Raw genomic sequence first — 26494 nt, forward strand, 5'->3', positions numbered from 1 at the left:
AGTTTCTCTTTCATGAAAGCTGAGTATTTAACCTTTCATCTTCTTGTTAGCTCGTGCCTAACCTATGATGAAATTATCTCTCCCACGCTTAGTTAAGAATGCACTCAGAGGAGGATCAGCAATCAAGCCAGTGTCACCAGACAAAGCTTGGATCAGATGTGCAGTAAAACCAATTGAGCATGTAGTGAGTTTGGAGCAGGTTTCTGAACTAAAACTGTTGCTCAATGTCCCACATGGCAGCAGGTCCTGTAAACTTCTTCCCAGAGTGCTGTACAATGTGACATGGCTGCAGAATCTGGTATGGCTGCAAAAGAATGGGCCACACTTGAAAAAGGGTTGCCAGATGTTACATGAAGTTTGAGTAATTTTAGTAATTTTTTTAACCACAGTATAAAAACATTTAAAACAAGGCACTCCTTTGAGCACTGAGTTCAGCCAATCTTACAGGAATCTCCTTTTGTATAACTATTAAGTGAGAGGGTAAGGAGAAGCAATCCTGCTACTCTTCACTGCATTCCAAGAAACAATGGGAACAGACATTTGCTTCCTGCTACACAGCCACAGTCAATTAATTATATAGATAAGCTTACTATAAATAAAAAGGTTTTCTAGCAATTCCTTTAGGTTCTGTGGTAATGGTCAGTCACCTACAGCAGTGACAGGCTAGATATAAGTTGCAACATAAACCCAACATGAATCACTATGTTGAAATATTTTAATTCTAAATATGAGATCTGAGAGTATTTTTCTCACACACACACAGGCACAAAGCAGCATGCATACCCTTGAACAAAGATACCAGAGAGGGTGACAGCTTGGAGTTACCATCTTAGAATAAAAAATACAAGAGTACATACCTATAGCAATAAACAGAAAAGCATGCATCTTTTGCATATGTGTATATATACACACACACATTCTGTATGGCTGTACATACATTCTGTAAGTACTGTCATTGTGGTATGTGATTAAGTTATCATGAACTTGGAGAACATATCAATTCTTCTATGCATCTTCATTTGTGGCATTCATTTTCTTCATTGTGTCCACAGGTTCTGATGTCACACCTTCCTCCATATTCTGTTACCTCTTCTACTCTCCAACCCCTTCCCAAAGGCTGAATTTAGAATTATGATAAATTAATCTTTAAATGCAGCTGAAAAGTCAGTAGAGGATGAATTTGGTATCCCCTTAACTTACATGTGTTATAAAAAAGTGATTCAGGTAGGATCACTGGGTCAGTGATAAAATCCTGTAGGTACTCAGGAGTAAAACATAGTTCTGAAAAAGATCCTTTCATTTCCTGCCTTCCTTTTTATAGACTATGTAAACTGTTGAAAAACAGTCTACACTGATCCCTGCAACAAGGGGGATTGAGATACAGTTTCAGTTCTTGGTGTGGTCAGTCTATAAGAGTCAGTTTTAGAAAGGAAAAACCCAGGAAATGCTATTTATCTCCACAGCATCAAAACAATTAAAGAAAAAGATTTTAATGTCAGAGCTCAGTTAGCACTGGAGTGTGGCTGAAGAGAGAAACTCTGTGGAAGGAACCAAGAGCTTAACATCAGGGCAATGCATGAATCTCTTCGGGATCAGGCCACACCCCTGTGCCTCCCCCATCTAACTCATCCAATACAGCAGCTGAATCTTAAGAAGGAAAGGCTAATGTGTAACATGCTGATTATTACAATGCTCAATTACAAGAGCTGCTAGGGGTGAACTTCATACCCTAGCACCCAAGGAAACTGCTCCAAATTGTGACTGTCTCAGGCTTTCTTAGTCAGAAATAAAAGCAACATGCTGCTTTATCATGTGCTTCATGCATCTGTGCTGATTGACATAATTCCTATTTGCTGCATCCTCTTTTCAAAAGATTTTAAACAGCACAGGGAAGCCAGAATCTGTTCTTGTGCATTGTAAGTCATCACATTTCATCCATTTAATCCCGAGCCCAATTCCTCTTTGGGTATCCTGATCAATTAGGATATCAATCTTGATGTGAAGGAACCAGAAATCCAGTTTCATGCTTGTGACATTCTCACTGCTAAAAGCTGATGCCTCCCATCCACTCAGCTTCCTGATTTCAAGAAATTGAGCTTTATGTGCCAGAAACTGGAGATTATTAAAACTTTCTCCATTACATTAGAAGCACTTCAGTATCAAGTACTCTGTTCCTGTTATTTATTTGCCATAGTATGATCACCATGGTGTCCCCTCTGTGCTGGGGAAGTCCTCTGTCCTTTAGAGCTGTACAATACTCTTACTGCACTACAGTCCACCAAGGGAACAGATAAATAATCCAGATGAGGAGGAGACAGTCCTCTAGCTGTACCACCCCTCAGTGGGATAAAGATCCTCCCATCATTCAGCAGCTGACCTGGGATTTGCTCAACACATTCTCAGGACCCTTAACTGCAGCACCAAACATCACCATTACCATTTAGGCAGCATTCTACCTTTTTTGCTCTCAGTCCTTAATAAACCAAAATGTTCTGTTCTACAATGCCATTTCCCAGTTCCAGTCTTACCAATTGGTCTATAGTCTCCAAACTATGAGAAATAATTCACTAAGGAACTCACAGCTGTATATTAAAAGAAACAAAAAATTAGGAGAGGCTGGCAAGGAAACAATCATAGTGCCTGAAAATACCATCTAGCCACCTCACTTCATTGCAAAAACCAGTTTCCTCCCAAGGGAACATGAAACCATCCAAACAGAAACTGCAATAACCTCTTAAAATCCACAGTGATGGGAAACACCTTTCCACTGTGCACACAGTAATAACTTCTGAGCCTCTGCTGCTGCTTAGATGCATGAATCCTTGTTCAAAAAATAATTATGACCCTTAACCTAATTTACACAAGAATGCAGGTCAAATTGCTTCATCCATGTATATCTACTTATTGCACATCTTTTTCTGACAGAGCTTCTATCCCTTATCAGGGAAATACAAAGCAGAGCTGCTAAGGAAAAGGCAGCAGATGGGGAAACGACAGCAAAGGTTACAATGAGATCTCTCAAAGCAGACAGTCTATCCAAAGCCTAAGACTGCATTTTTTTCTGCCTCTTTTCCTAGCATTGGCATGTAAAAGATTTCAACAAATTCTAGTAGTAAAGAATTAAAAAAATCCAAATATATGCAAATACATGATGCGTACTGAAAAGGCAGGTTTTGGTGTGGAGTTTGGGTTTAGTTTGGTTTTGGATAGTTGTTGGGTTTTTCTTTGAGTATTCCAAGCACCTGTCCCTTAGCCACCTGTGGCGACAGCTCTTGCCAAGACAGCATGCTGCTGCACTGCTGCTGCAGCACCCAGTGCCTGTCAGATTTCTTTCATGACTGCAGTAAAGTGCCGCTTCCCATCCAAATACAACATGGACTCTGAAATGGAGAAAACAGAGAACCACATTAGTACCTTAGTATCAATACTGGGCAACTGCAACTAAACAGACTGGCAAAAGTAAGAAGTAATCCACACTGCCATCAAAGCATAAAATCTTTGTGGTTTGCCATGAGCTCCTGTTAAATTATTTAAATGCCAGTGTTCCAAGAAAAAGAAATTAATCTTTTTTACAGAGTTATGATGACAACACATTAATGGGATACTTGCCTCCATATGTCTTAGGTACAACTTGTGGGACCTCATTTTCTGATATAAATGTAAAATGGAAAATATTGGTAGTATGGTGCTCCCTGGTATTTGCATTGTAAACTTCACTGTGTACTCGAATCTGGATGTAATTTTTTTCTGTGTAACAGACCTACACAGTTAAAACAAGAGTTAGAGTTTATAATTTGTCACCAGTACTGAAAACTGTCACAGATTTAATTACACCGTTTTAACAAGAAAAGTCACACACTCTCATAACACATTGTTAATTATCAGTGACTAACACTGGTGACAGCAAAGACAAGGTCTGCTCCTTTTCAAAAGGAGATCAACTCCTACCTGTCCAGAAAGCAGCAGTAAGGATCCAACTTCAACTGGCTTCTGAAACATGATATCATCAACAGATACAATAAAGGGTCTGGAACCCCTGAGAAAGCAAAAGAGAAATTTCTTCTCAAAAATGAAAAGGATGTCTGCAGAAATTTAAAATATCTACTTGTCAGCAGTTTAATGAAGGGTTACTAGAGAATAAATCTCTTCCTTAAACAGAGGCTACAGGAAGTGTTAAGGAGTTATGTCATCACTGGAGGAAATCTCTCACACCAATGAAGCACATGCTTTCTAAGGATACATTATTGAACCATTATTGTGTCACATGGCTTACACTTCCTAGACAATCTTCAGGCCATCATTGCTCAGGCCTCCATTTCCAAGCACTGACACAAACCACTTAACTTTATATCAGGCTTTGCATACCCCATTAAACTTACACATAGACCTCTGCTGGGTAATGACTTCAGTCACACCTCCTAACCTCAAGCAGTTAACAGAAGAAATTTAGAACCCATTCCTCTTGTGTACTGAATGCAAAGATGTAATATTTATTTGATAGAATGAGTATAATATATGGTTGAAAAGCCCATCTCAATAGCTTGGTAAGATAAAAGAAAACAGAAAATGGATGTATTTTCTATCTTGACAAGTAATAAAACCCAAAGCTCCATGGAGCAAGATGCCAATCTCTTTGTAGATATGATGAATGCTCCAAGTAAAGCAGCACTGTGCACTAATAGTGCATGATTCTACCAGATACCTAAGTTTTTTCAGCTCAGATTGTCAACAGGTTGGTTAGTTTGGGTTCCCAACCTCTGTGTATCAGCAAAATGCTCTGGATTATATAAATATTGCAGGTCCACAACTCACCCATAGCTGCAAGCAGTTGCCCATCCCAGTTCATATGCCTTTCTCATGAGAAAACCCCCAAATATCCTATTGAAGATGTTCCGTTCCTGTACATAGAAACAAATACCAAATTCTTTTCACAGCCTTATGTTGAAGTCTGCAGTTCAGTTCACAGTATAACAGAAGTCCCAACACATGAATAAATAAAAAGCACTGCTGAAATACATATGTACAATTCAAAATGCCCAAGGCAATTTTATTTAATAGGAGCTCATCTGACTAATTTGATAACATAAGACAACAACTCAAAATTGTATCAGCAACCAAAGGTCAAACATTTTGCAAACACTTTGCAAAGGAATTTCTTTACACAGAACGAACTGTCTGGTAAGAAAACCAGGTCATTAAAAATCATCCATTCTACAGTGGTCATCCATACAAATAACAAAAAAACTAGCAAAAAAAACTAGGCTCTAAATTGCAAAGACTGCAGAAGCCAAACAAAATAATGGTTTGACTAATCTTAGGCAAATATTCATAGAATGGCTTGGATTGGAAGAGATCTTAGAGATATCTAGTTCCAACCTTCCTGACATAAGCAGGGACACCTTGCACTAAACCAGGATGCTCAGAGCCCCACTCAGTTTGGTTCTGAACATTTCCAGGGATAAGGCATCCACAGATTTTCTGGGCAATCTGTTCCAGAGCCTTACCACAATCCCAGTAAAAAAGTTCTTCCTAATACCTATTCTAAACCTCTCCTCTCTCAGTTTAAAGCCATTACTACTTGTCCTGTCACTATGTGTTCCTGTAAAAATTTCCTCTCAAAGTTATTTCTTAAGTAACTTTCTGTAATTCATTAATATTTTTCAAAATACCTCAGGATGGCAAATCTCCAGGCTTTTTAGCTTTGCATCTTCCATCCACACTGAATTGGGTGGTAATTTACGACTCCGGAAACTCACTGTCCTTTGGAAGAGACAATAAACTTTACAGTCCACAGAATTACCAGAATTCAGTAAGCCAAAAAAAGAAGTATAAATAGCAAATGCTAAAAAAATCCACAAAAACACAGAACATCAAAATAAACCCAAAACAGAAATGGTATCACTAAACACTGTTCCAGCTGACCTTGAAGCCTTATATAAAGCTGTCCTTTGATTTGTTATTGCAATAAACCTATGCTCCTGATGTTTCATAGGCTTCTGCTAATGTTAAAGTTTATGTGAATGAAGAGGCTTGAGAAAGGTACATGAAAAAAAAAGATGTGTAACAACTACAAAGTACACACTTTGTCAGACAAGCCTTGCTCTGTTTTTTAAGTCAAAATAGGAAATAAAAGCACAAAGTGAGCTAATAGAATAATTCAACATCAAACATGCAGACAGTTTTTGAAGTTTTCTAACCCAGACAGAATGTGTACGAAGTACAACCACTAATTTTAAGGGAAAGCAGGTCTGCCTTTGGTAAACAGCTTTAAAAATAAAAATTGTATAGGCTAATAAGTTAAAGAAATTATAAATCATCATAAATACAACACTGCACTAATGTAATTATACATTGTTCTATCACTGTTGCCATCAGACGACTTCACAAGTGTAAGACAAGTATGCTAACAACTCCCTCAAATAATGTTGTCAGGTATGTATTTAAAACACATTGCAAGGTTGTTTGGTTCAAAGATGGCCAGTTCCTGTCCTCACAGTTTTTTTTAATTAGGTATCATGGCAGAAAACTGATTGTGCAAGTCATGACTGCAAAACCATTCCATTCTCTTACCTGGCTGAACATAATTAGCCTTTTTCCTCAAAATTGTTCCTAACAGCTTGTTTAGAACAACAGAAGACTGTTCTATGAGCTGAAGATGTCATATTAAAGTTTGTACCTGCATTTCAAACAAACTGCCACAGAATTTAAATGTGCATTTATTCCAGACTACCCTGTTACAAGCACCCACTCAAAAGGCACTTTTCTCTTTCACAAGATGTCAGTTCTCCTTCACCCCCCCCCCCCTTCTTGCCTTGTGTCCAGTGTATTAAGGAATATGTCATGCACAATGTTTCTCTCTTCTGCAGTGGGAGCCATTTTCAGTAAGGAAGCAGTGCTGAATTCAACCCTCTTCAACTTGTTCACTGAATATTTAAAAACAAAAACAAAAACATAGTATTAAAGTTCAAAGAAAAAACAAATAATGGCTCTGAGATTTTAACCTGAAATCAACTGTCTTTCCATTTTTTCTTTTCCCCCATAAGTTAACAGCTATAACTTCATGGTCCTATAGATCCAAAGAGAAATTTGACTTTTATAATTGACTGCAGTGAAATAAAAATAAAGCAGAAGTTCACTAGTACCTCACCAATGTGATGAAGAACTTCTACACATATTTTATGACACCCACACACTATTCTTACAGAAAATTTGAGTACTGCCCTCAAAGTACAGAACATATCTAACAAGAAATCCTACAGAACAATCAGCTCCAGGTTTTGCCAATGGTACAAGAATGGAAGTTTATGACAGAACTCATTGCCACAGGCTGCAGTGATTGAAATTTTAGCTTAAAAGATCTTCTGTGCAGTTTATTCAGTCTTCAGTGTTTTTCTAATTCTCTATTTTAAAACTCCAGCTTGAAACAAATGAGGATGGAGCTACATGCTCCTTCCCCTACTCTCCCACTTTTCCTGAATTTCATTCCAAAAGGAACATGGGCACACAGACAGGTGAGGAGCTGTGATAACCTTCAGGCCCACCATGGAGTAAGCAGTTGGCCAGAGCATTAGGAGCCCCTGTGCTGCACTCAGATCCAAAGTAGAGTGAGCATCCTGACAAGGCAGAAATCCAGAGGGTGTGCAGAGCACATCAGGAGTGTCTGTCAGTTTAGCCAAAGAGTTTCCAAGCATGTGGAACTTTTAAACTTTTAAACTCTCTTACTCTTCTCACACAAATGAGCCAGAACAAAGATCTGATTTAAAACAAATTAGGAGCATTTCTAAGTAGCAGAACTCCTGACTTTGCTTCCTCACAGCTATTAAGTTTAAACTGAAGCAGATGTGCATACTACCAGGAAATATGACATACATTCCCCTTGCTTGAAGATTTCTTCCTCCTCAGGGCTCTCAGGAATGAGTGGATTAACAAATGCTGGCCTATGGACAGGAGGGTGCTTTTAAGTTACAAACTTCACAAGAATTTGTCCAGTAAATACATTGTAAGAATCTTCCATTTTTGCTTACATACACAGTACAAGATGAAATTACATACTTCAGGTTATATGATAAATATGGCTGCCAACAGAATATCACACTAGCCTTAACTCTGAAGAGAGAGTTTAGTGATCCAACCACTACCTAGTGTAATCAGGAAAGAGAAAGTGACACATCTGTGGTTCTTAAGAAGCTAAAATTGTACTCATGAATTATAATGAAGATTGTCCAAGAAGAAAGCTGTTCAGAACTCAGTAAATGAAAACATGATGATACAGGATAGTCTAAACCAAAACTTGACTGGTACCATTCCTCCTGGAATAGAAGCAGCACAGTGCCATAGCTAGCAAATGTTTTTATAATCTACATGCTCCCTTGAGAGCCTTATCAATAGCCAAAAGCTGTTTACCACGTGCACCACTTATCAAAGATTATGCCTTGAGCACAACATCTCTGTGTTTATTTTACTGCACAAGTAAGTTTACTTTAACCTAATTATATAGCATTTAATTATTTGCACAAATAGACACACTTATTTTCAAGAGCTTTTTTTCAACTTTCAACATTTATAAAAATGCTGAGGACAATACATGCACACATGTACAGAGATCAGCACAGACAATTCTCCTCTACCCCAAGCCTTTACTTGAGCTGGCAACAAGAGGCAGTGAGGAACTTTATCTTAGAACAAACTGATCTTTCCTGGTTTGCTAAACCTCTGGATTTTGGAAATCCACCAGCTTCTTCTCCATCACAGAGCACACTTCCCCTCAGCTCAGCACACATCTACATCAGTTCTCCTGGCCAAGCCCTAAGCTGCTGAGATGCAAGTTTGCTATGGTCCCAAACCCACACAACCCTGTTTCTGTGGGGCTACAACCAACCTAACATATCCTGTACCTCTCTGAATGGTTTTGACCTCACATAAATACTCTCCTTATATGGACAGAATACTTCCAAAACCAAAACACAGCTGGCCTGTGGCCAGTTAGCTTGTACAATAGCCAATGAAGTTTGCATTTATTTGCACAAGTCCATGTAGGCTTGCCCTCACTCAGTCTGTTACTGTATATTTACATCAGATTGGATGTCATTATTTTGAAAAATTATTCTTTTAAATGGGAACCATAATATAATTTGTTTTCTTAATGTATAGTATATTCACTGATTCTAGAAAAAATCTGAAGAAAAAAAAATCTAGAAACTACTTCAAATGTTATCAGGGCCACATAATTATTTCAAGTAAAATCCCTTCATTAAACACATCTCTGTTAAATACAAGCAATTATTTAAACTAATCAGAAACAGAGAATTGTTTTTTACTTGGGCAGGCTATATAGGAAAGAGGTGATAATTACAGCAATTTTTTTCTGATGCTGAAGTCATAAACCTAAACAGCAACTAAGTGGCCTTTTATTCTAATAACTAAGGAATTATAAAGTAAAACCAGAAAAATAACAAAGTAAGTGTCTGGGGTGTTTTTAAGTTCTGTAGGAATATTTACCAGTTCCATCTCAGTTATGCAATCAAGTTTTAACCTGAATTATTCTGATGACACCTATTAAGTGCCCGTTAGGGAACTAATGGCATTATTCATTCAAAGACTATTTAACCACTGAAACTCAATTATTAATTCAAACAACTAGTAGAATGCAGGTGGGTTTCTGGCAGACTCATTCACTTCTGTGTTCCTTCAGACCAGTCACTCAAACACACAAAAAATCTGTTTTAAAAAAAGGGTCAGATCCCAAGACTACCAGCAATTCCTGCTAAAGTAAGTCTGAAGTTTGTCACAGGGAAGTTAACACTTGCCAGCAGAAAGCATCAACTATGTTACATTATATGACTGCTACACATAGAGAGCAAGCTGCCATGTTTGCCATTGTCAGCACAGCAGAAGTCAGGAAACTTTTCCTGTCCTACAAATTACCGTTTATTCTCTGGGTCCCGGGCCACCATGACAAAGGTTGCATCCAACACAGGGTGGTAATCACCATCATGAAGCTAAAAGAGACAGGAAAGAAATACATTACTGAACTCAAAAACTGGAAATGTGCTTAGCAAGCTATTTAGTTGACATAAACTATTCAATCATACTGTTAATTCTGCTTACTTTCACATTCTGTCATTCCTTCCAACGTCTCTCACATTAGGTCAAAGATAAGGAAATAATTAAAACTTTCATTTCAGGAACTCTGCAATGCAAACATTTACCAGGGAATAAAACTTTGAGCTGGGAGGGGAAGAAATCAACACAGTCATTGCAAAAGGACCCACTTAACCTTTACTCTGAGAAATGTCATAGCTTTTTTTATTACATATATATATACCATATTGCCACTAATACCAGCATTGTAAAGAGTTCAGAACAAAAAGGTGTAACATTATCTTCTACATCAGAGACTTTATTTAAGAAGAACAACTGAATTGAAAAAGATTTCCTGTTTACCTGAATAATCACAGAATCACAGAATCATAGGGTGATTTGGGTTAGAAGGAACCTTAAAGACATCCAGTTCCAATCCCCCTGCTATAGGCAGGGACACCTTCCATGATCAGGTGGCTCAAAGCCCCATCCAAACCAGCCTTGAACACTTCCAGGGATGGGGCACCTCTGCTTCTCTGGGCAACTTGTCCTCACAATAAATAGCTTCTTCCCACTGTCTCATCTCATTCTCTGTTTGAAGCCATTCACCCTTGTCCTGTCACTACACACTCTCGTAAATTCCCCCTGAATCATCTTATGCCTATCATAAGATGGAGAGAAGTCACAGGAACTAACCTGCAGCATGTGCATCTTCACTTCCATGGAGGTCTTCCCAACCCAAGAAACATTGCCTGTGAATTTGATGTCACAATCTGGATGTATAATCTTCTGGCACAAATCTACAAGACAAACATTAGGGGTTACTGGAGACAGATCACTCACAACTAATACCAGACAGGCCAGATTCTCTAGGACCATTATGAGATCTGAAAGCAGCAACACACACAAAGACAACCCAGAAAAGACACTTGTTGCAAGGGACCATGCTGCTCGTCTGCAGTTTCTGCCTCTGCAGATTTCTGAAACCAAAACAGGAGTAGGAATCAGGCACACAGGTGGACAGCAGACACAATAGAATGTTCAGCAGAACACAAGCAAGGTCCAACCCCACCATAGCAAACACTGTTCAATAATGAAGCTAATAATCTGCATGCCAAAATAAAAGTAAACACGAAAGTGCAGAAACCGTGGAAATTGCATTTTGAAGGGAAATGACACATGAAATGCTGAAAATCATCTACAAAACCCTCTTCCCACCTCTTGTCAACAAAAGCCAGAAAACTTCAAAACTAAAACAAGATGAAGTGAACTAAACAGGAGTGGAAAAGATATCCTCAATAACAACCATGGGAAGACAGTAACTGATGAAAGAGTAAGACAAGCAGATGAAACTATTTTATTTATTAAATTTCCACTTACAGATTTTATCCACCAGAGCTGTAACTATGGATAAAGGAGACCTTTGCTGCATTTCCTGCTTGGTGTGAGTGTAGCAAATAAGAACTGTGAAGAGATCAAAAATGAAGCCAGCTCTTTAACAAAAACATAAGTGGAGCTGATAGAAGTTATCTTTGCAAAGCGTAAGTGGTACCTGGAAAACACAAACTAAAGTATCCCACTATAGAAGAGCAGAGCTTCCACATCTTTATGTATGTAACACATGAGATTGCTTTAAAGAAAACAACAGCAGCTATCTCAGTTTTGTGGGTATTTACTTACTACAAGGATAAATTTAACTAAGCATTTTAAACCAGCTCATCACTTGACTTCCAATCCCACATAATCTCTTAGCTCTACCTCTGCAGCTCCCTGTCTCAGACTCTTCCTATCTTCTATTTTGATTTCATGAAGGCTGTCCAAGGATACATGCTCTCTGAGGACTTTTTAAATACTGATTCCTTTAAAGAGGTAGAGATTAAATAAACTATGCCTTACAGGCACAAAACCATAGTCAGAGGTATTTATCACACTGCAATTTACTACTAGCCAAACCACCATTTAAACTAATTAGCTCTGTTCATAAGAGCACACCCAAGTAAACAGACTCCTTGGAGTAATTCAAAGCTATAAAGATACGTTTTTTCCTAGTGTTCACGTAATTTTCATTCAACTGATCTTTATATTCAAAAATATCTGTCTTGTACTTAATGAGATAAGAGAGAAGGAATCCCCATGTGGACCATTCACTTCACAGTTGGACTTGACAAGACTTGTGGGGCAGTTCCAAAGCAGAATGTTCTGTGATCTGTGATCTGGAAGATCTTTTCCCTATGTTTACTGGAATCACAATTCTAAAACCTGTTAAGTCTATCAACTCATTAGATCAATATGACCACCCTGAATATTGTTTAACTGGGACAGAATCTTGATTAACCCAATGCATCCCAAATGGAACTGACTGGAGCCCGGTATGACTGCAGACAAGGAAAAGACATTCTCTGCTGTCACATGAAAAAAATTAGATCTTCACAGATTCGTAGTGAAATTAAACAAGGCACAGAATGAAAAACAGGCTCATCTTATCTAACAATGCAGGGTAGCCAACAGTTTGTAGTCTCCTTTCCTAATTTAGGACAGACACTGAAACTAGTATCTTCCACGCCCCAGGAAGAAATATCAGTCATGCAGCTATTTTGTCTATCCTCAATACATGTCAATAGACATGCATTCATTTCTTTCTCTGCCTTCCTCAATTTTGTCCATCTGGCCACTCAGAAGGAACAGAAACAAAGATGCTCTATTCACAAATTTCCTTTAATAAGCACTTAATTCTTTGTCAAAAACCTCCATCAAAAAGCTCCCAACCAGCTATGGAACTCGGATGGAGAAAGTCAGCTGATGATGTTTTATGAAAAAGTATCTCCCAGTTATATTAACAACCTCACATTTATTATACAAAAGGAAAAGATGATGAACTTTTCAAGACCACAAATAAATAAAAAGGAGAAAAAAATTTAAAAAGGCAACCCATGGAACAACTGCATTGGTTTTACCCTTAACAACAATCTGCAGAACTCAAAACCAATTTTTTTTTTAATTTGCTCTCAATGGATATGTTTCCCATATTATACTCTCTTCTCCCAAAGGGAAGATTAAAATATCTCCATCTTATTAACTGTTGATGTTTGTGGCCATTTTTGTTGAGGCTTTTTTTTAAGATTAAAAAAAATTGTAGGCTTTCATTTTCAATATGCACTCTGCAAATTTTCTCTGAGTTCACACTCAATGCAAATTCATAATCTAGGATCACTTTTCAGTGAGTTATTTTTGTAGCTGGTCCTTTAAAAATCTGACAGAGGCAGGAAGCTGACCAATTTTGCTCCCATCTGTTCTTTATCATCCTTCCTCTTCTTTTAGTACCAGCATCTTCTTTTTTATCCTTCCCTTCTGAGGTGGCAGAATTGTGAGTTTCCCTCCAAGGTCATACTGTGTCACACCAACCAGTGCTCAGCAGTCATCAAACTCACTTTGTGCAGCCTTTACAAGAGCACAGGTACATACCTCCTAAACTGTCAAGATCTTCAAGTATCCTTCCAAATCTGCAACAGAGGGGTTTGACAATTAAATACTTACCTACATGGCAAACAGAAGTTACGATTTTTCTGTAGGTGTAACATGGTTGCTTTGTTACCTTACGCTGTTGTGCACATTCAAGTACTTTTCTCTTATTTCAGGCTGACTTCCTAGAGGCAGAATAACTTCCAAGTAGCTATCCTTCATTCTCCTAGGAGGGAGATCTTCCTGCCGTTTTGCCAGTAAAGTATGAAGACCTTTTCTTTCTTGCATAGCTTGCACATGATCCCTGGTAAGAAAAAAACAGTTCTGAAGTACAACAAGAGAACTGAAACCCTAACTAAAAGATATCACATCAACAACTATCAAAGTTAAAACCAAAAAGTAGTAGAAATAGCAAGACACAGTGAACGTGCCTTGAAAAGAAAGTGAAATGCACAAAATGAGAGATGCTAAGCAAGACTGCTGCAGAAATCTTTGAAATAGTTTTTGTACAAGTGGCAAGCACACACTTCACACTAGTGAGATGAACAAAATGCATCTAATTCTGAATGCTACCAAAACCATTCCCCTTGAAAAGAACAAATCACACATAATTTAACCTATGGGGTTTTGTGCATACTGATGTCTTCCAGAGCTATATTATCACAAATCTTCCCACACTGCCAATTTTAAACGACTGACCATCAATTTACAATCTCTCCCAAGAAGTAAAGTAGATGTACAGTGTTGGCTAGCACTAAGGACAAGAAGACTAATCTGCTAAGACTTGCCATCATTCATAGGGGAGTTCCCCCTTTGCAGCATCAGTTCTAACAGCAAGCTAAAAGACAAAGAAAACTAACCTACTTCTCTTTCTCTCTTCCTACCCAGACTTCTTAAAATAATACAGGGAAGTTACAGAAAGAAACAACACAGAAAAAGGAGAAAAATTCTTTCAGCACCACCAAGTTAGAGGGGCTGCAACTCTCACTATGGAGAAGGATGCAACTTACTGTCACTTCTTCCCAATCTACCAAGTTGATTCCTTGCACAGGTATCTCCAAGATGTAACAGTCTTGCACAACATGCTCTCTTACCTGTTCCAAAGTCCCCTTTCCTTAAAAGTGCAACCTGACTGAATAAAGCAAACATTTCATAACACCCCTAGAATCAATACCCATCTATTAAAAACCTAAGGGTTAAACATGCAACCATTCTGGTACAAATACAAGGCCAAGCAGTAAACAAAAATCCATTTCATAGAGCAAGAGAGTGCATAAAACACCAAGCAACCAAACTTAATGGTAAATTCCAGGATGTGTGCCATTCCTTCAAGTTGTGCTTGCTGCATTGCTGAGATTTCAGTGACACTGTGTTTAATAAAATCAATTTAAAAAAAAAAAGAAAAGAAATAAAGAAAACAACAGAAAAACTTTTCACCAAAAAGAAATTTTGTCTTAAGTTTTGACTTTGGATGAATTCTGGGTATTATCCATTTAATATGAAGGCTTACTTGGCTTGAGTAGTATTTCAGAAAGTCAAGTTTCAACATATTTATATTCCCCCTTTTCTGTTTAATATGCTTCAGGGAAATACAAATAATCCATGATCAAAGAGAGTGAAAGTCAAGCCAAAAACTTCAGTTGGTTTCATTTGTTTGTTTGTTTGTTTTAAACATGAGATGTGGTTTATCTCATCTGGGCAACATGATTACCATGGAGTTCAGGAAAAACAAAAAGATAACAACCTCCTGCAGAGGGTTAATGTTTAAAGTTATGCCACTGCATAGAAATGGAGTATTACTGGATGGCTAAATAAAGATGTAAGGTCCAAGATGATGCATATTCGTGCTTGTTTAAAAAGTTTTGTCCAGGTCTTTCAGTGAAAGGCTTAACAGAAATTAATCAGAAAGTAAATCAGAAATTTGTCTAAAAACATAACAAAACCTAACAATAAAAATGTAACCATATTCTGTTTTCACCAGCTCCATCCTGGCTCCTCTGAGGTCAGCAGCAGAATTCTTCTTAACTTCTACTTCAGAACGTGCTCTTCAATATGCAGAAGTTTAAGCCCAATGCAGTAACATTTTTCAACAGACAAATACTGTTACACACTGCAGTACTAGTCATACAGTAACAATAATTCATCTAAATATTAGCTAGCACCTGCCCTGAACATTCTGAGGGATGTTTACATATTTCTGAAATGGCCACAACTCCATCCAGACTACATTTAACAATGAACAGATTGATGGCTTTAACTACAATTTAAGTATAAAACTAGAATAAACACATAAGCAAGATATTTCTTTGTAATTAATACAAAATGCCACTGGACTTTACAAGAGAAATCACAAACCAAAGTCTCCTTTTAGCAAAATCAATGGTTAAAGATGTTCCTCCAACATGCATGCCTCCTCTCTCCCAGCATTTCAGATTTGTGTATCAGTCCTTCCCTAGCTCCCTTTTCAGGATCCCTATCAAGTTGTCACTCAGATTTGTCCTCTTTAGTCATTCTGTGGCCTAACTCAGTTAAATTCCCAGCTGTTCAGCCTCCATATATATCAACTCCTTGTTACTCTATTTTTAAAGTGGGCTCTCAAAGGCTACACAATCCATGTCCACTAAACCTCTCTGTATTAAACCTGTCACTCTCAAGCACTCCCATCTCTGGTCTCCCTGGCTTGACCTCTTCATGGTAGCTAAAGGATTCACTACTCTGCAAACCATTTCTGCTGTATTTTGTACAGCATGAGAGAAGTACCTGTACAAGAAAAACACTGCTGTGATCCTGGCCTCAGTCTGCCCTCCCTCCAGGATGGAAGCAGTGGGGGAAAAATAGATGGAAGATGAGATTTGACCAGAGCCCTCTAAAATCTCAATTTTCGAATGGTATTTCCACATGACATCATTCCTCCTCAGCCATTCTGGGATGTGGGAAAGGCTTTTTCATAAACAATCTCTAGAGCCCTTTCTAGCTGACTTGATGAAAAGTTCAAGTCCCCTCATACTTAGATACTACTCTAACTAAGTAAAAATCAGCTTCCCAGATTCAGGCATTTTTGTTAGAAAGCCTGAAATTGTGTTTAGATGAACTGAGTCAGCAGGCCTGGACACATCAGACACTTCACCCAGGCAAGCCTCTCTTCATTTCCCTATCACTGCATACAGTGGAAGAAAAGAGCTCAGCAAACACAGCCAAAATTAACAAAAAACATGGGGCCAACCAAACTGCAAACTGTATTCCTCCAGACTGCTTGCTACATTTATTTTTCCAGACTGTAACAGCAGAGAGTTACAGTCAATTCTAGCCTATTTAGTGTAACAGAAGAGGAACTTTACTTGGATAAAGCCAAACTAGCAATTATTTAAAGCATATGTAAGTTAATAAAAAATAAAGTTAGAGCAGGCAAAGGAAATGCTCAAGGTGTTCCTGATTAAGGAGACCCTAATCCCAAGGTGACAATTTTCCAAGGAGACCTAGGTGCCATTCAGAACACAGTGCTACACAGTGAACAAGCTCAGCTGCCTCTGCATCCAGTGCAGGATAAATCCACCATGCTGGCAATCCACCTAGAGATAACCAAGAGGTAACAGCAACACAGCATTGACAGACAGACCCCACAGCTCATAACTCCCATTGGATTTAAAGCTAGTGGGACAATCTTGCAAGCACCAAGATCAGGTATTTTGTTTTGCCAGAGAAGTCTTAGAAGTTTGTGATCCACAAAGTACCAATTCAGAAGCTTTCTTACAATTACATTTTAGTGGGATCTTTTTATTTTCTTGACAGCAAGTTAACTTTTGCAAACTTCCACTACGACAACCCTGAGCTGCACCTTGGTTTCACAAATGAAGTAAAATACACGTAACGCACACTATACCTCCAGTTGGTAGATGCTCCCACTATATCCCTCAATCTGCTCCGCACTGGAAAAAAAAAAATCAAAGCAAATCAAGCTTAGTTCTGCAAGTGATAAACATGAGGTTGCCTGATGTTAAAGGCAGAATCCTCATCCCAGAACAGGAAAATTAAGTAAATTCATGCAAATAGCAGCCCAGAAACAAAAGTTTGGCCAAATTAACTGCTGCTGTTAGTAGGCATATCACAGTAATGGGTTGAGTAACATGATGCCATAGCTTATTGCATATAGTCAACAAAGAGTGTTTGTTAGTGCAATCAATCACCTACAGTGCTAATTAATAGCTGAGAGCATGGATCAAGACTAGACTGGGGAATTTTGATGTGAAAATATTACAGCCTAAACACAAACTGTGGAGGTAACACAAATCAGAAAGTCGTAAGAGAACTTAAAAGGCAACAGTGCAGCTGGGAAACAAGGAGTGAGGAGAATACCAATTAAATAATCCCACCCACGAAAGCAGGCAATATCAGGAGACTAGTTCTTGCCAGCAGGGTTTCACAGCCCAAATTTTTAACAGTCTGAAAGAACACAGGCCGATACAATTTATTCTGGCCCTGTTTGCACTCTCAAGAGTTAACAGTAGTTCTGCACACGTTCTTCCTAAATTTCGATAATAATCTGCATAAGCATCTTTTCTACTCTTTCCCAGATGAGATTATTAAGTGTGCTAAAGTCCCATCAAATTTACCAAACTACTCCATAGAATGTTGGCTATTTGGAAATATCTGAAAACAAACAGCAACAACTCCCAAGCTCAGAATAGAAGCTGAGAATTGTATAGAAGGGATTCCTTCCCTATTTACACAGATTTTTTTATACTGGGAGGTTCAAATATTAGAGACATATCAAGGAAGAGTAACCAAAAAATATTCAGAATTTCACGGTGAAATTGAAAGAGGCTGCTGGTGAGTCACAAGCTGATCCCTTATCAGGCTTGGCATTTGTCAAACTAAATTACTAAATGGTCAGAGTATTCACAGTGATCAGCAAGCTGTCCTATAAACCATGGAGCAAGCCTAGATGAATTCCTAGGATTTAAATCACATTAAATCACTTTCTCAGTCAGATCCACTTAGCTCTGTCCCCCTCCTCCTCAGTCACTTCAGCTTCTGCCCAAGTCCCCCCACACCACCACTACTGCCATACCCCAAACCTCCCCTTCCCTGTTCCTCCCCTGCAGCACCTGCAGCCCCTGTCCCTACACTCCCAGCCTGGTTCTGCTCTGCCTGTCTCCTAGAGAAGCACCAGCCTGAGCCAGAGGCAGGCAAGGGAACGACTGCCAGCCAGCACATGGATCCAGTGACTCACCAACAGCCAGCAAACACCAGGATCCACAGCTGATCCCTGCACCACCTCTGGCACCCTAAGAAACCTCTGATTTGGATGCAAATTTTCACAAAATTCGTGGAAATATGTTTCTCTTTGAGACTGGTGGCTCATCTATTTTGGGTGACATCAGCAAAAGGTTCTGGAAGAAGAGGAGGACAAGACAGGCAGACAAAGACAACTTAGGCCTTATTTCTCTACAAAATTAGGCTAAAACGTGTTATGAAATTAGAAGACTTCTACTACTAATTCTAAGAACAAAAATAAAAATTCAAGGAAAGAATCAGACTGAAAATCTTGAGAGCTGATTTCTCGTGGAAACAGGGAAGGTCTGATTTCTTTTTCCTTAAGCAGCAGCAGGCTTGCTTACAGAATAGGTATTACTTTCTTGTTACTCATACTCCACCCGTGAAGCTGCCATAGCATGCATTTGATCAATACAGTGTTAACAGAAACACTGTTACTGCTTCCAGAATACAAAACCTCAATTTTTCAATGGTGTGCAGACTGTGCTGGGATGGATAGGGAATAAGAAAGAATAAACAGCACTTTCTCTTTGTTTAAACTAAATTCATCTTCCTTTTCAACTCTAAAGAAGTCAAAAGTTCTGAAAAAAATTTTGGGTCCAAACCTGCAAAAATGCATATAAGCTGTTAGTCCCATTTAATACATCTGATTTCAGTTTTTGGTACAAAAATAAATCTTATTCAGGCAGAGAACACACTAAAAATCGTATCTTAACAATAAATGGGACAAAGTGTAAAGCATTTCTAAATGTTGTGAAGCCAAATCTAGTCCATTTTACAGCTCATAAATACCTAGTTTTTCACTTTTTCCTTTTTTCCCTCCTGTGAAAACTATCTTGCTCTCCTAGATATTAGAAATTTAAATAAGTAACAACAGAAACCTAAGTAAGAAAATTAAGCACAAAAATCCACAAGCTATTTCTTTTCTTATCTAGCAAATGTCTTAAGTGTGCAAAACAGTTATAGCAAATGGAACTTCTCCATCGTGCTCATGTAGCACATTCCACAGTATCTCCTAAACAGTGAGTCATCAATGCCAGAGCAGCAGGGTGTGAGTTTATTTGCACTGTGCTTTGGAAAAGGACATGAGGAGGGCAGCTAGACAAGATCACTGCATTCATCTCTACCAGGAAGATCCATGTGCTGCTGCCTCCCCAGCTGCATCCAGGTTCAGGCAAGATCACCTGCTTTGGTACAGAGCTTGGTCTGGACTTAAGTGAAGAATGCAGATTCAAATGTCTAAAATTAAACCAAATACTGCAGGAGCTGCTGCCCTGAGAGATTTTGTATCCCACAAGCCTCTTAGAAACATTTAATCCAGCAGTGCAGACAGAGTGTGCTGACAGAGATTTAGTGCAACAACACTGCCACAATTAAGACCAGGGCCATTCACCAAAGGGGCTTTAAGCAAGGCAACAGAGAAGAATTATGGCACTTCATTTTTCATCAATGCTAAAGTAAGGAAGAACAGTAGTTGAATAAGTTTAGTGTAATAGCAAATATTTTAATATGTACAAATTACCACAACACACCATTTTTCACATGAATGGGTGACTGTCCTGTGGAGTACAAAACACAGGTTAGATTAACAATGAAAATAAACAATGCAATTTACATCTATATCTAATTTTTGATTATTCTACCTGCTTCAGTTCCATTTAGGCACACGTTCCTTAATTTAAGTAACTGCAGGCAATCTATCCTTGCCTGATTTACAGTCTTTTTGTTTCCAACTCAGTTTGACCTTTCCTTTCAGGCCAGCTTTCCAGCTCCCTGTCCATTGACTCTGTGTGGTATCTGCTTGCAGTAATCCCAAATGGTTCCTCAAACTTGGTGCTACCATGTACTGTTGACAAACACCGTTAACTTTGGAAAGACTATCTTGGAGAATTTTTCAGGAAGTGGGATGAGAGTTTTTTCAGAGGAAAAGCCCTGCTTTGTGTAGCCTTTGGGAGAGCCATGGAAAAAGTGAGGGCGTTCACAACAGGAATCCAAGCCATGGAAAAAGTGAGGGCGTTCACAACAGGAATCCAAAATTGTGAAAAGGAAGCATATGAAAAAACAGTAAGAAAAAGTATTTGGTGTTCTGTGAAAGCATGGATACCAAATTGAAGGTATAGTTTACATAACAGTAAAATAGTTTACATATCAGCAAAACTTTGAATAATTTTGAAACAGAATCTCAAATGCTTACAGTTATTGTAGTCCACAAATTACTAGTACTCCTTGGAGTACTAGGATGACCTCACAGTTTCACTATTTTTACTGGCCTTCTATATGCCATCATTTTCAAATATTCAAATAAACAATAAGGGCAAGTTGCAAGTATGCAATATTTTGTATCCTTGCTTCTCTCCTTTAACATCCTAAATTGCCATTTATTAACAACAAAAGTAAGTTCTCTAACAAGAAATAACCCTCATTTTCTCTGTTGCTGGATAACCAGTAACTATTGGTGAGTTCTGCTTAGAAAACAAAGGAAAAAGGAACATCTCAGAAATAAGCAGAACCATGAAGGATTTATTTGTACCTGTCTCCAGCCTTTTTCCTCCTGCCCTTTTCTCAGTATAAGGGATTAGAATATAAGAAAACCTTTTTAAGAGCTTCTGAAATAGGAGCATTATGGTTTATTACTATTGGAGCACTGAAATAAACTTTCAAAACAAAGCTTTATTAACAAGAGCAATTTCACGAGGCAATGCTGCTAATCTGATTAAAAGATTTCTACAAATTCACAAAATTAATATGATTGATAGATTAAAAGTTCTCTAGGGCATTATTTCCACTCAATTCACCATTTCTTTACCATTCTCTCCAGTCTCACTGTACCTATCTGCACTACACTGACTTTCTACCAAGACCCAAGTTGAGCAGCAGTTATCCTGTCAGGAAAAAAAAAAAAAAAAAAAAACAAGCTCTGCCAAGGCTGAAGAATCAGAGGAGTCTCTAAATCTGGAGTTTCAATGATTATGCATATTTGTGCCATTCACCTCCAAACATACAGTGATCATCTGCTGCTTCCTAAACACTAGTACCATGAGTAACAGACAAGGGCCTGTTCATTATCCAAACCATATTAAAACATGAAGGGACACCACCTGAAAAAATAAACTCCTTAGTAACATCATTAAATCTTCTAGAGCACAGCTATTTTCTTTACCTTCAGACATGTCAGGAAGCCCTGGGGAGGCACAGGTCCCAGAAGTGAGTGTCCTAGCCAGAACAGAAGGAAGCTGTCTCATGATGCACAACCTATATGCAAAGCAGAAGAATTTACTGTCATTAAAAATAATAACATGAAAATAATTTAGGATTTAATTTTGGAGTTTTGCTGGTGACTTCAGAAACCAATCCTTATTTTCAGCTTGAATTTTAGAACTAGATACTATCAGTGCAACAGTTCAAAGACTGAAATTCCTACTGATACCCTTCCTTATCTAAAATCAAGAAAGAAGAATGTTTCAGTGGCAGGAATTGTTCTCTTCACTGACTGTTCAGACATCCTGAGACAATCAACTTAGACTCAACACCAGCTTCTACTCTACAGCATCCCAATACAGATGGGGTCTATGTGCCTGTAGGAAACAATCCATGACCCCAACCATACACCTCCCCTGCACTTGGCTGGTGTGCACAGCATTGGAAGGAGGAATATCCCAAAAAGGATTTCACGTGGTCTAACAGGCAGTCCCATTCAGCTAAGCCTGGTTTTCTCCTCCATGGCTTAGTACTGCAGCAACTCAAAAAAGCCTAAAGTGCAGGATATAATCCTCTTAGCCATTAAGCAAGAAGGGACAACCATGAAACCGTTCAGAGAATGTAATCCACCCACAATTCACTAAGTGTTCTACAAGGTACTAGCCAGCACTACTCTTCTAGGCAAGCAGAACTGTGGTAGCACAAGAACACACAGAGGGGTGTGTAAAACCCTGTGTGATAGCTCACAGCATCATCCTGATAAGGAATATGGATTGCTGGACCCTTGATTTTCTTCCTCTGCGACTGGGGCTCCACCTCAAAAAGGAAAGGTGGCAGGTCCTCAGGCACCAACAAAACAGCAAGGCTATTTACACATCTCTCCCCTTAACGTGTATCTACACATACATATCATGTACACACGAGCTTCCACTGCCTGCAGATACCCATGGAGGCCTTACGAGAGTAAAAGGAAACACAAACACACGCACGGGGAAAAAAATAGAAAAAAAACTCTGAAGGGCAGCGGAGTCCCGTATGCTCCAGGAATGACGTGAATGGCGATGGTGAAACGCCTCCGTGGCGGCTGCAGCCTCTGGGCTCGGCGTGTCACGGCCCGGCCCGCAAACGCCTTCCCGCTGCAGCCGCGGCCCCTCACGCGCGGGGCCCGGAGCGGCCCAGGCACCGCCCCAGGCCCGCGGGCCCGCGCCGCCCGCGCCGCCGCTCAGGTTTGGGGGTGCCCCGCCCTGCCGCGCCCCGAGCCCCCGCGGCGGAACGCGCCGAGACCGCGGGGCCGGAGTCGGGACACGGCCTCCCCTGCCCAGGCCCGGGCCCGCCGGGGCACCGCATCCCCACCACGGGCATGAGGACGCGGGGCCGCCTTACCGGGTGGGCAGCATGGTGCTCGCCGGGCTGTCACCGCGGGGCCGCGCCTGCCCCCGCCACACGGTCCTTGGCGGCAGCGACTCGCGGCTCGCCTCCGCGCCGCCCGCAGCTGGGAGCCCTCGCCCTGCCCACCCGGGATCCCCGGCCTGCCCCGCGTGCCTGTGACAGCGCGGCCGCTCCCCGGGGCGGAGGTTGGGGCAGGACACCGTTAGTTGTCGGGCGGTCCCGGCAGAGCGGGCGGGCCCTGCCGGGACTTGCTTTTAATAAACATCGTGATGTTTTGTTGTTAATGCTCCATTTTCCACTGTGCCGTGAGGAAGGCGGGCTGGCGGCGCTGAGCCGGGCGCTGTGCCCGGAGCCTGAGGCGCGCCCCGAGCCGTCCCACGGCCGTGGGGAGCACGGCCTCCTGCCCCGGCCCGTCACTTGGGGGCACTGCTGGGGAACGTAACTGAGAGCCTCGGAGCTTTGTGAGAAGAGACTTCAGATCTTGAAGAGTGACGTTATCATTCTGTACAGTGCCCTGAAAGGGTGTCACCAAATTGCGGTCAGCCAGGCAACCAGCAACAGGACGAGAGGACATAGTCTAAACTGCGCCGGGGAGATTTAGGTTGGACACTAGGTAGGGCAATTTCTTCACAGAAAAGGTATTTAGACATTGGAATGGACTTTCCCGGGAGGTTCTGGAGTCACCGGCCCTAGAAGTGTTTAAGGAAACACTGGGTGTGGCACTCAGTGCAGTGGTGTAGTTGACACGTTGGTGTTTAGTCACAGGTAGGACTCAATAATCTCAGGTTTTTTCCAACCTAATTGATTCTGTGAAAAGACGGCTGTGTTAAATAAGCTGTGTGCTTTCACAGGCAAATAATCAACGAGTTCCTTATTCTTTTTTTTTTTTTTATTCCTGGGAGCCGAAGAAACTCAGAGCAGAGCCGACGAGGGGCCTGCACTGGGGTGTGCGGCAGAGGGGCAGCCCTGGCTCTGCACCGGGACACCACCGAGCCCGCAAGCACCAGAGCACTTGCCACCATCGTGTCTGCACCTCCCGGCCCAGGGACAGCCCCTGGCTTCCACACCAGCCAAGGGCTTGTGGTTCTCACTGGCCATTTCAGCTCGCCAGCAGCGCAGTGTATACAGGACGTACAAGTTAGCAATGAAGCTGTTAAGCTCACCTTGCTGAAGACTTAGCAAAACACCAGCGATTGGATGAGGTTATGAGAAAACATGTTCTGGCAAACACAAAGTACATTAACCAGAAGATTTATTACATGTAAAGGTAACACCTGAAAACTAGATGGTCTTTCAAGTCCCTTCCAACTGAAACCATTCTGTGATTCCGTGGAAAAACCTGAGGGCGCTGTTGAAAAGCTTCTCGCTCATCTTGTCAGGGGAGGTGGCGGGGGGAAGATGTGGAAACCTGGTATGCGTTCATGCTGAAAGTTCAAAAATCATGGTGCCATGAAAACAATCACCTCTGGGCAGTGCAAAAGACTGTGCCAAAGACAAAACTGTGACTGTGATACACAATAAAAACACCTACTCATTATGCAAGCCTCTGTTAGTTACAAAGAAAAATTTAGATTTCAGAGGTTTCTTTTTAAAGCCTGAGATAGTTCCCCCTGATTTAAGTGCACTGCAGGATCAGACTTCTACTGTATCCAGATACAATACTTCTACTGTATCCAAAACTGAGGCCTGGCTGGATTCTTTCCCAATATATATTTCTGTAACTTCTGCACCCCAAGTCATTTGCACACATGATATAGGTGATTTTTTGATTTAGGCAGATTATTATTTATGTCTAAATTCCAAATTCATTAAACTGCATAATTGCAGATGTAAATGATAGATAAGATGTATTAGCATAGAGGAAACAGGGTTCTACTGATCTAAAATATGCTTTCAAAGATAATAAATAAAAATGATGGTCCTTTCATTGCCAACATATGGAAATTCATGTAGCTTTCTCACATGAAACTGTTAATTTTGCATTTGCCCTGAATTCTGAGCATTGCTCATGCAGTATTTATGTAGCATTTGTACTATTCTGACAGAGATTAATATTTTTTCTATGTACAGTCTAGTGTTGATAAACTGTACTTTTAAGTGCTTAAATAAAATATCAGAAGCAACTGTGAACTCAAAAATATCAACGCAAGGTCTAAGGATTAGGAAGAAAACATTCAATTGAAAATGGTAAGAGAATCCCAAATATCCAAAATCATGAACAATTACAGGTCAATACTGAATATGAATTGCCTTTTCTGTATTTCACTCCAGAGATTTGACAGGACATAGAACTTGGATTGAAATACTTGGAAATACTTATTAGCACAATCAAAAATCATTAACTCGCTACATTTTAATGTGGAATAAGGAGGTTTTCTCCTTCTCCTCTTACTTATTACAAACAGAGAACCTCTGAGGCATGAGAGAGGCATTCATGCACGAATGCAAAGAATCTTCTAGCAAAGGAGGAAATCAAAAATTAAAACGGGGAAGAGAGTTTGATTAGTTGAACAGTAAAGAAAGAAAGCTGGTGCCCACTTTGGGCCTTTCTGTCCGTTCTCCAAGGAAAGAGAACATTAGAAAATGTAGATGCAAATGGAAACATGGTTTTGATACAAGTGTAGGTGAGGTCCCATAACTCTCTGAATGAATTGTTCAGTTATATTGGTGTGAAAAGAACTGGGTGAACTGGTTTGGCTATTTCCTGTATCTTCAGACTAGAAAAGACCTCCATCTCTGGGCAGGATGTGGGGAAAACTCAGTCACTACGTAATGTTCCATGTGCTTTTATTAACAGCTGATTATAACAGTTCCTGTTGCATGCTAAAAAAGAAAGTGCTGCTTGCTATTTTGCTCCAATTCTTCTGTTTCTCTTATAAGTAATATTTAGGGAGAAAATACAGTAAGAATAATAGGAATTATGTATATTTTAGACAGTTGTAACTATTTTACCTTTTCAAACACCAAAGTTCAACCCTCCTGTTGGAAATGCAGATGGATTCACAGTCAGCAGGTTCTGCATGGAAGAAGCTGCTGGCTGGCACAGAAGTGAGTTACTCCAGACTTCAGTGCATATTTCATTGTAACAGATTAG

General features: G+C 39.9%; 1 protein-coding gene across 5 annotated transcripts; it reads right to left on the reverse strand.

Annotated features, from left to right (window-relative positions):
- Positions 1–699: 699 nt before the first annotated feature.
- On the reverse strand, positions 700–23759 carry ACOT9 (acyl-CoA thioesterase 9). Of its 5 annotated transcripts, XM_079323265.1 has the most exons (17): positions 23395–23759; positions 21974–22065; positions 20346–20372; positions 17420–17465; positions 13673–13843; positions 13543–13580; positions 11461–11544; positions 10777–10880; positions 9925–9998; positions 7870–7937; positions 6812–6923; positions 5670–5760; positions 4813–4898; positions 3949–4036; positions 3610–3760; positions 3312–3380; positions 700–3257 (listed from the first exon to the last, which is right to left on the reverse strand). In XM_079323265.1, exons 1-16 carry the CDS (start codon positions 23406–23408, stop codon positions 3322–3324), a joined length of 1305 nt encoding a protein of 434 aa, XP_079179391.1. In that variant the 5' UTR covers positions 23409–23759; the 3' UTR covers positions 700–3257; positions 3312–3321. The 5 variants fall into 5 exon arrangements, with proteins under 5 accessions (XP_079179391.1, XP_079179393.1, XP_079179390.1 ...); XM_079323267.1 differs by lacking the exon at positions 20346–20372; XM_079323264.1 differs by having other exon boundaries at positions 700–3380; positions 23395–23753.
- Between the last annotated feature and the right edge of the window lie 2735 nt (positions 23760–26494).

Source organism: Erithacus rubecula (assembly GCF_903797595.1).
Source record: "Erithacus rubecula genome assembly, chromosome: 1".
In the NCBI taxonomy this organism is placed as follows: domain Eukaryota; kingdom Metazoa; phylum Chordata; class Aves; order Passeriformes; family Muscicapidae; genus Erithacus; species Erithacus rubecula.

What these genes read in the sequence shown, in the direction of transcription:
- ACOT9 (XM_079323265.1), bottom strand. An exon ending in ACCCATTCATGTGAAAAATG is followed by an intron (nt 17,466 to 20,345) that starts GTGTGTTGTGGT and finishes TTTTTTTTCCAG; the next exon opens with TGCGGAGCAGATTGAGGGAT. An exon ending in CGGGACCCAGAGAATAAACG is followed by an intron (nt 7,938 to 9,924) that starts GTAATTTGTAGG and finishes TCCTGTCCATAG; the next exon opens with GCCAGCATTTGTTAATCCAC.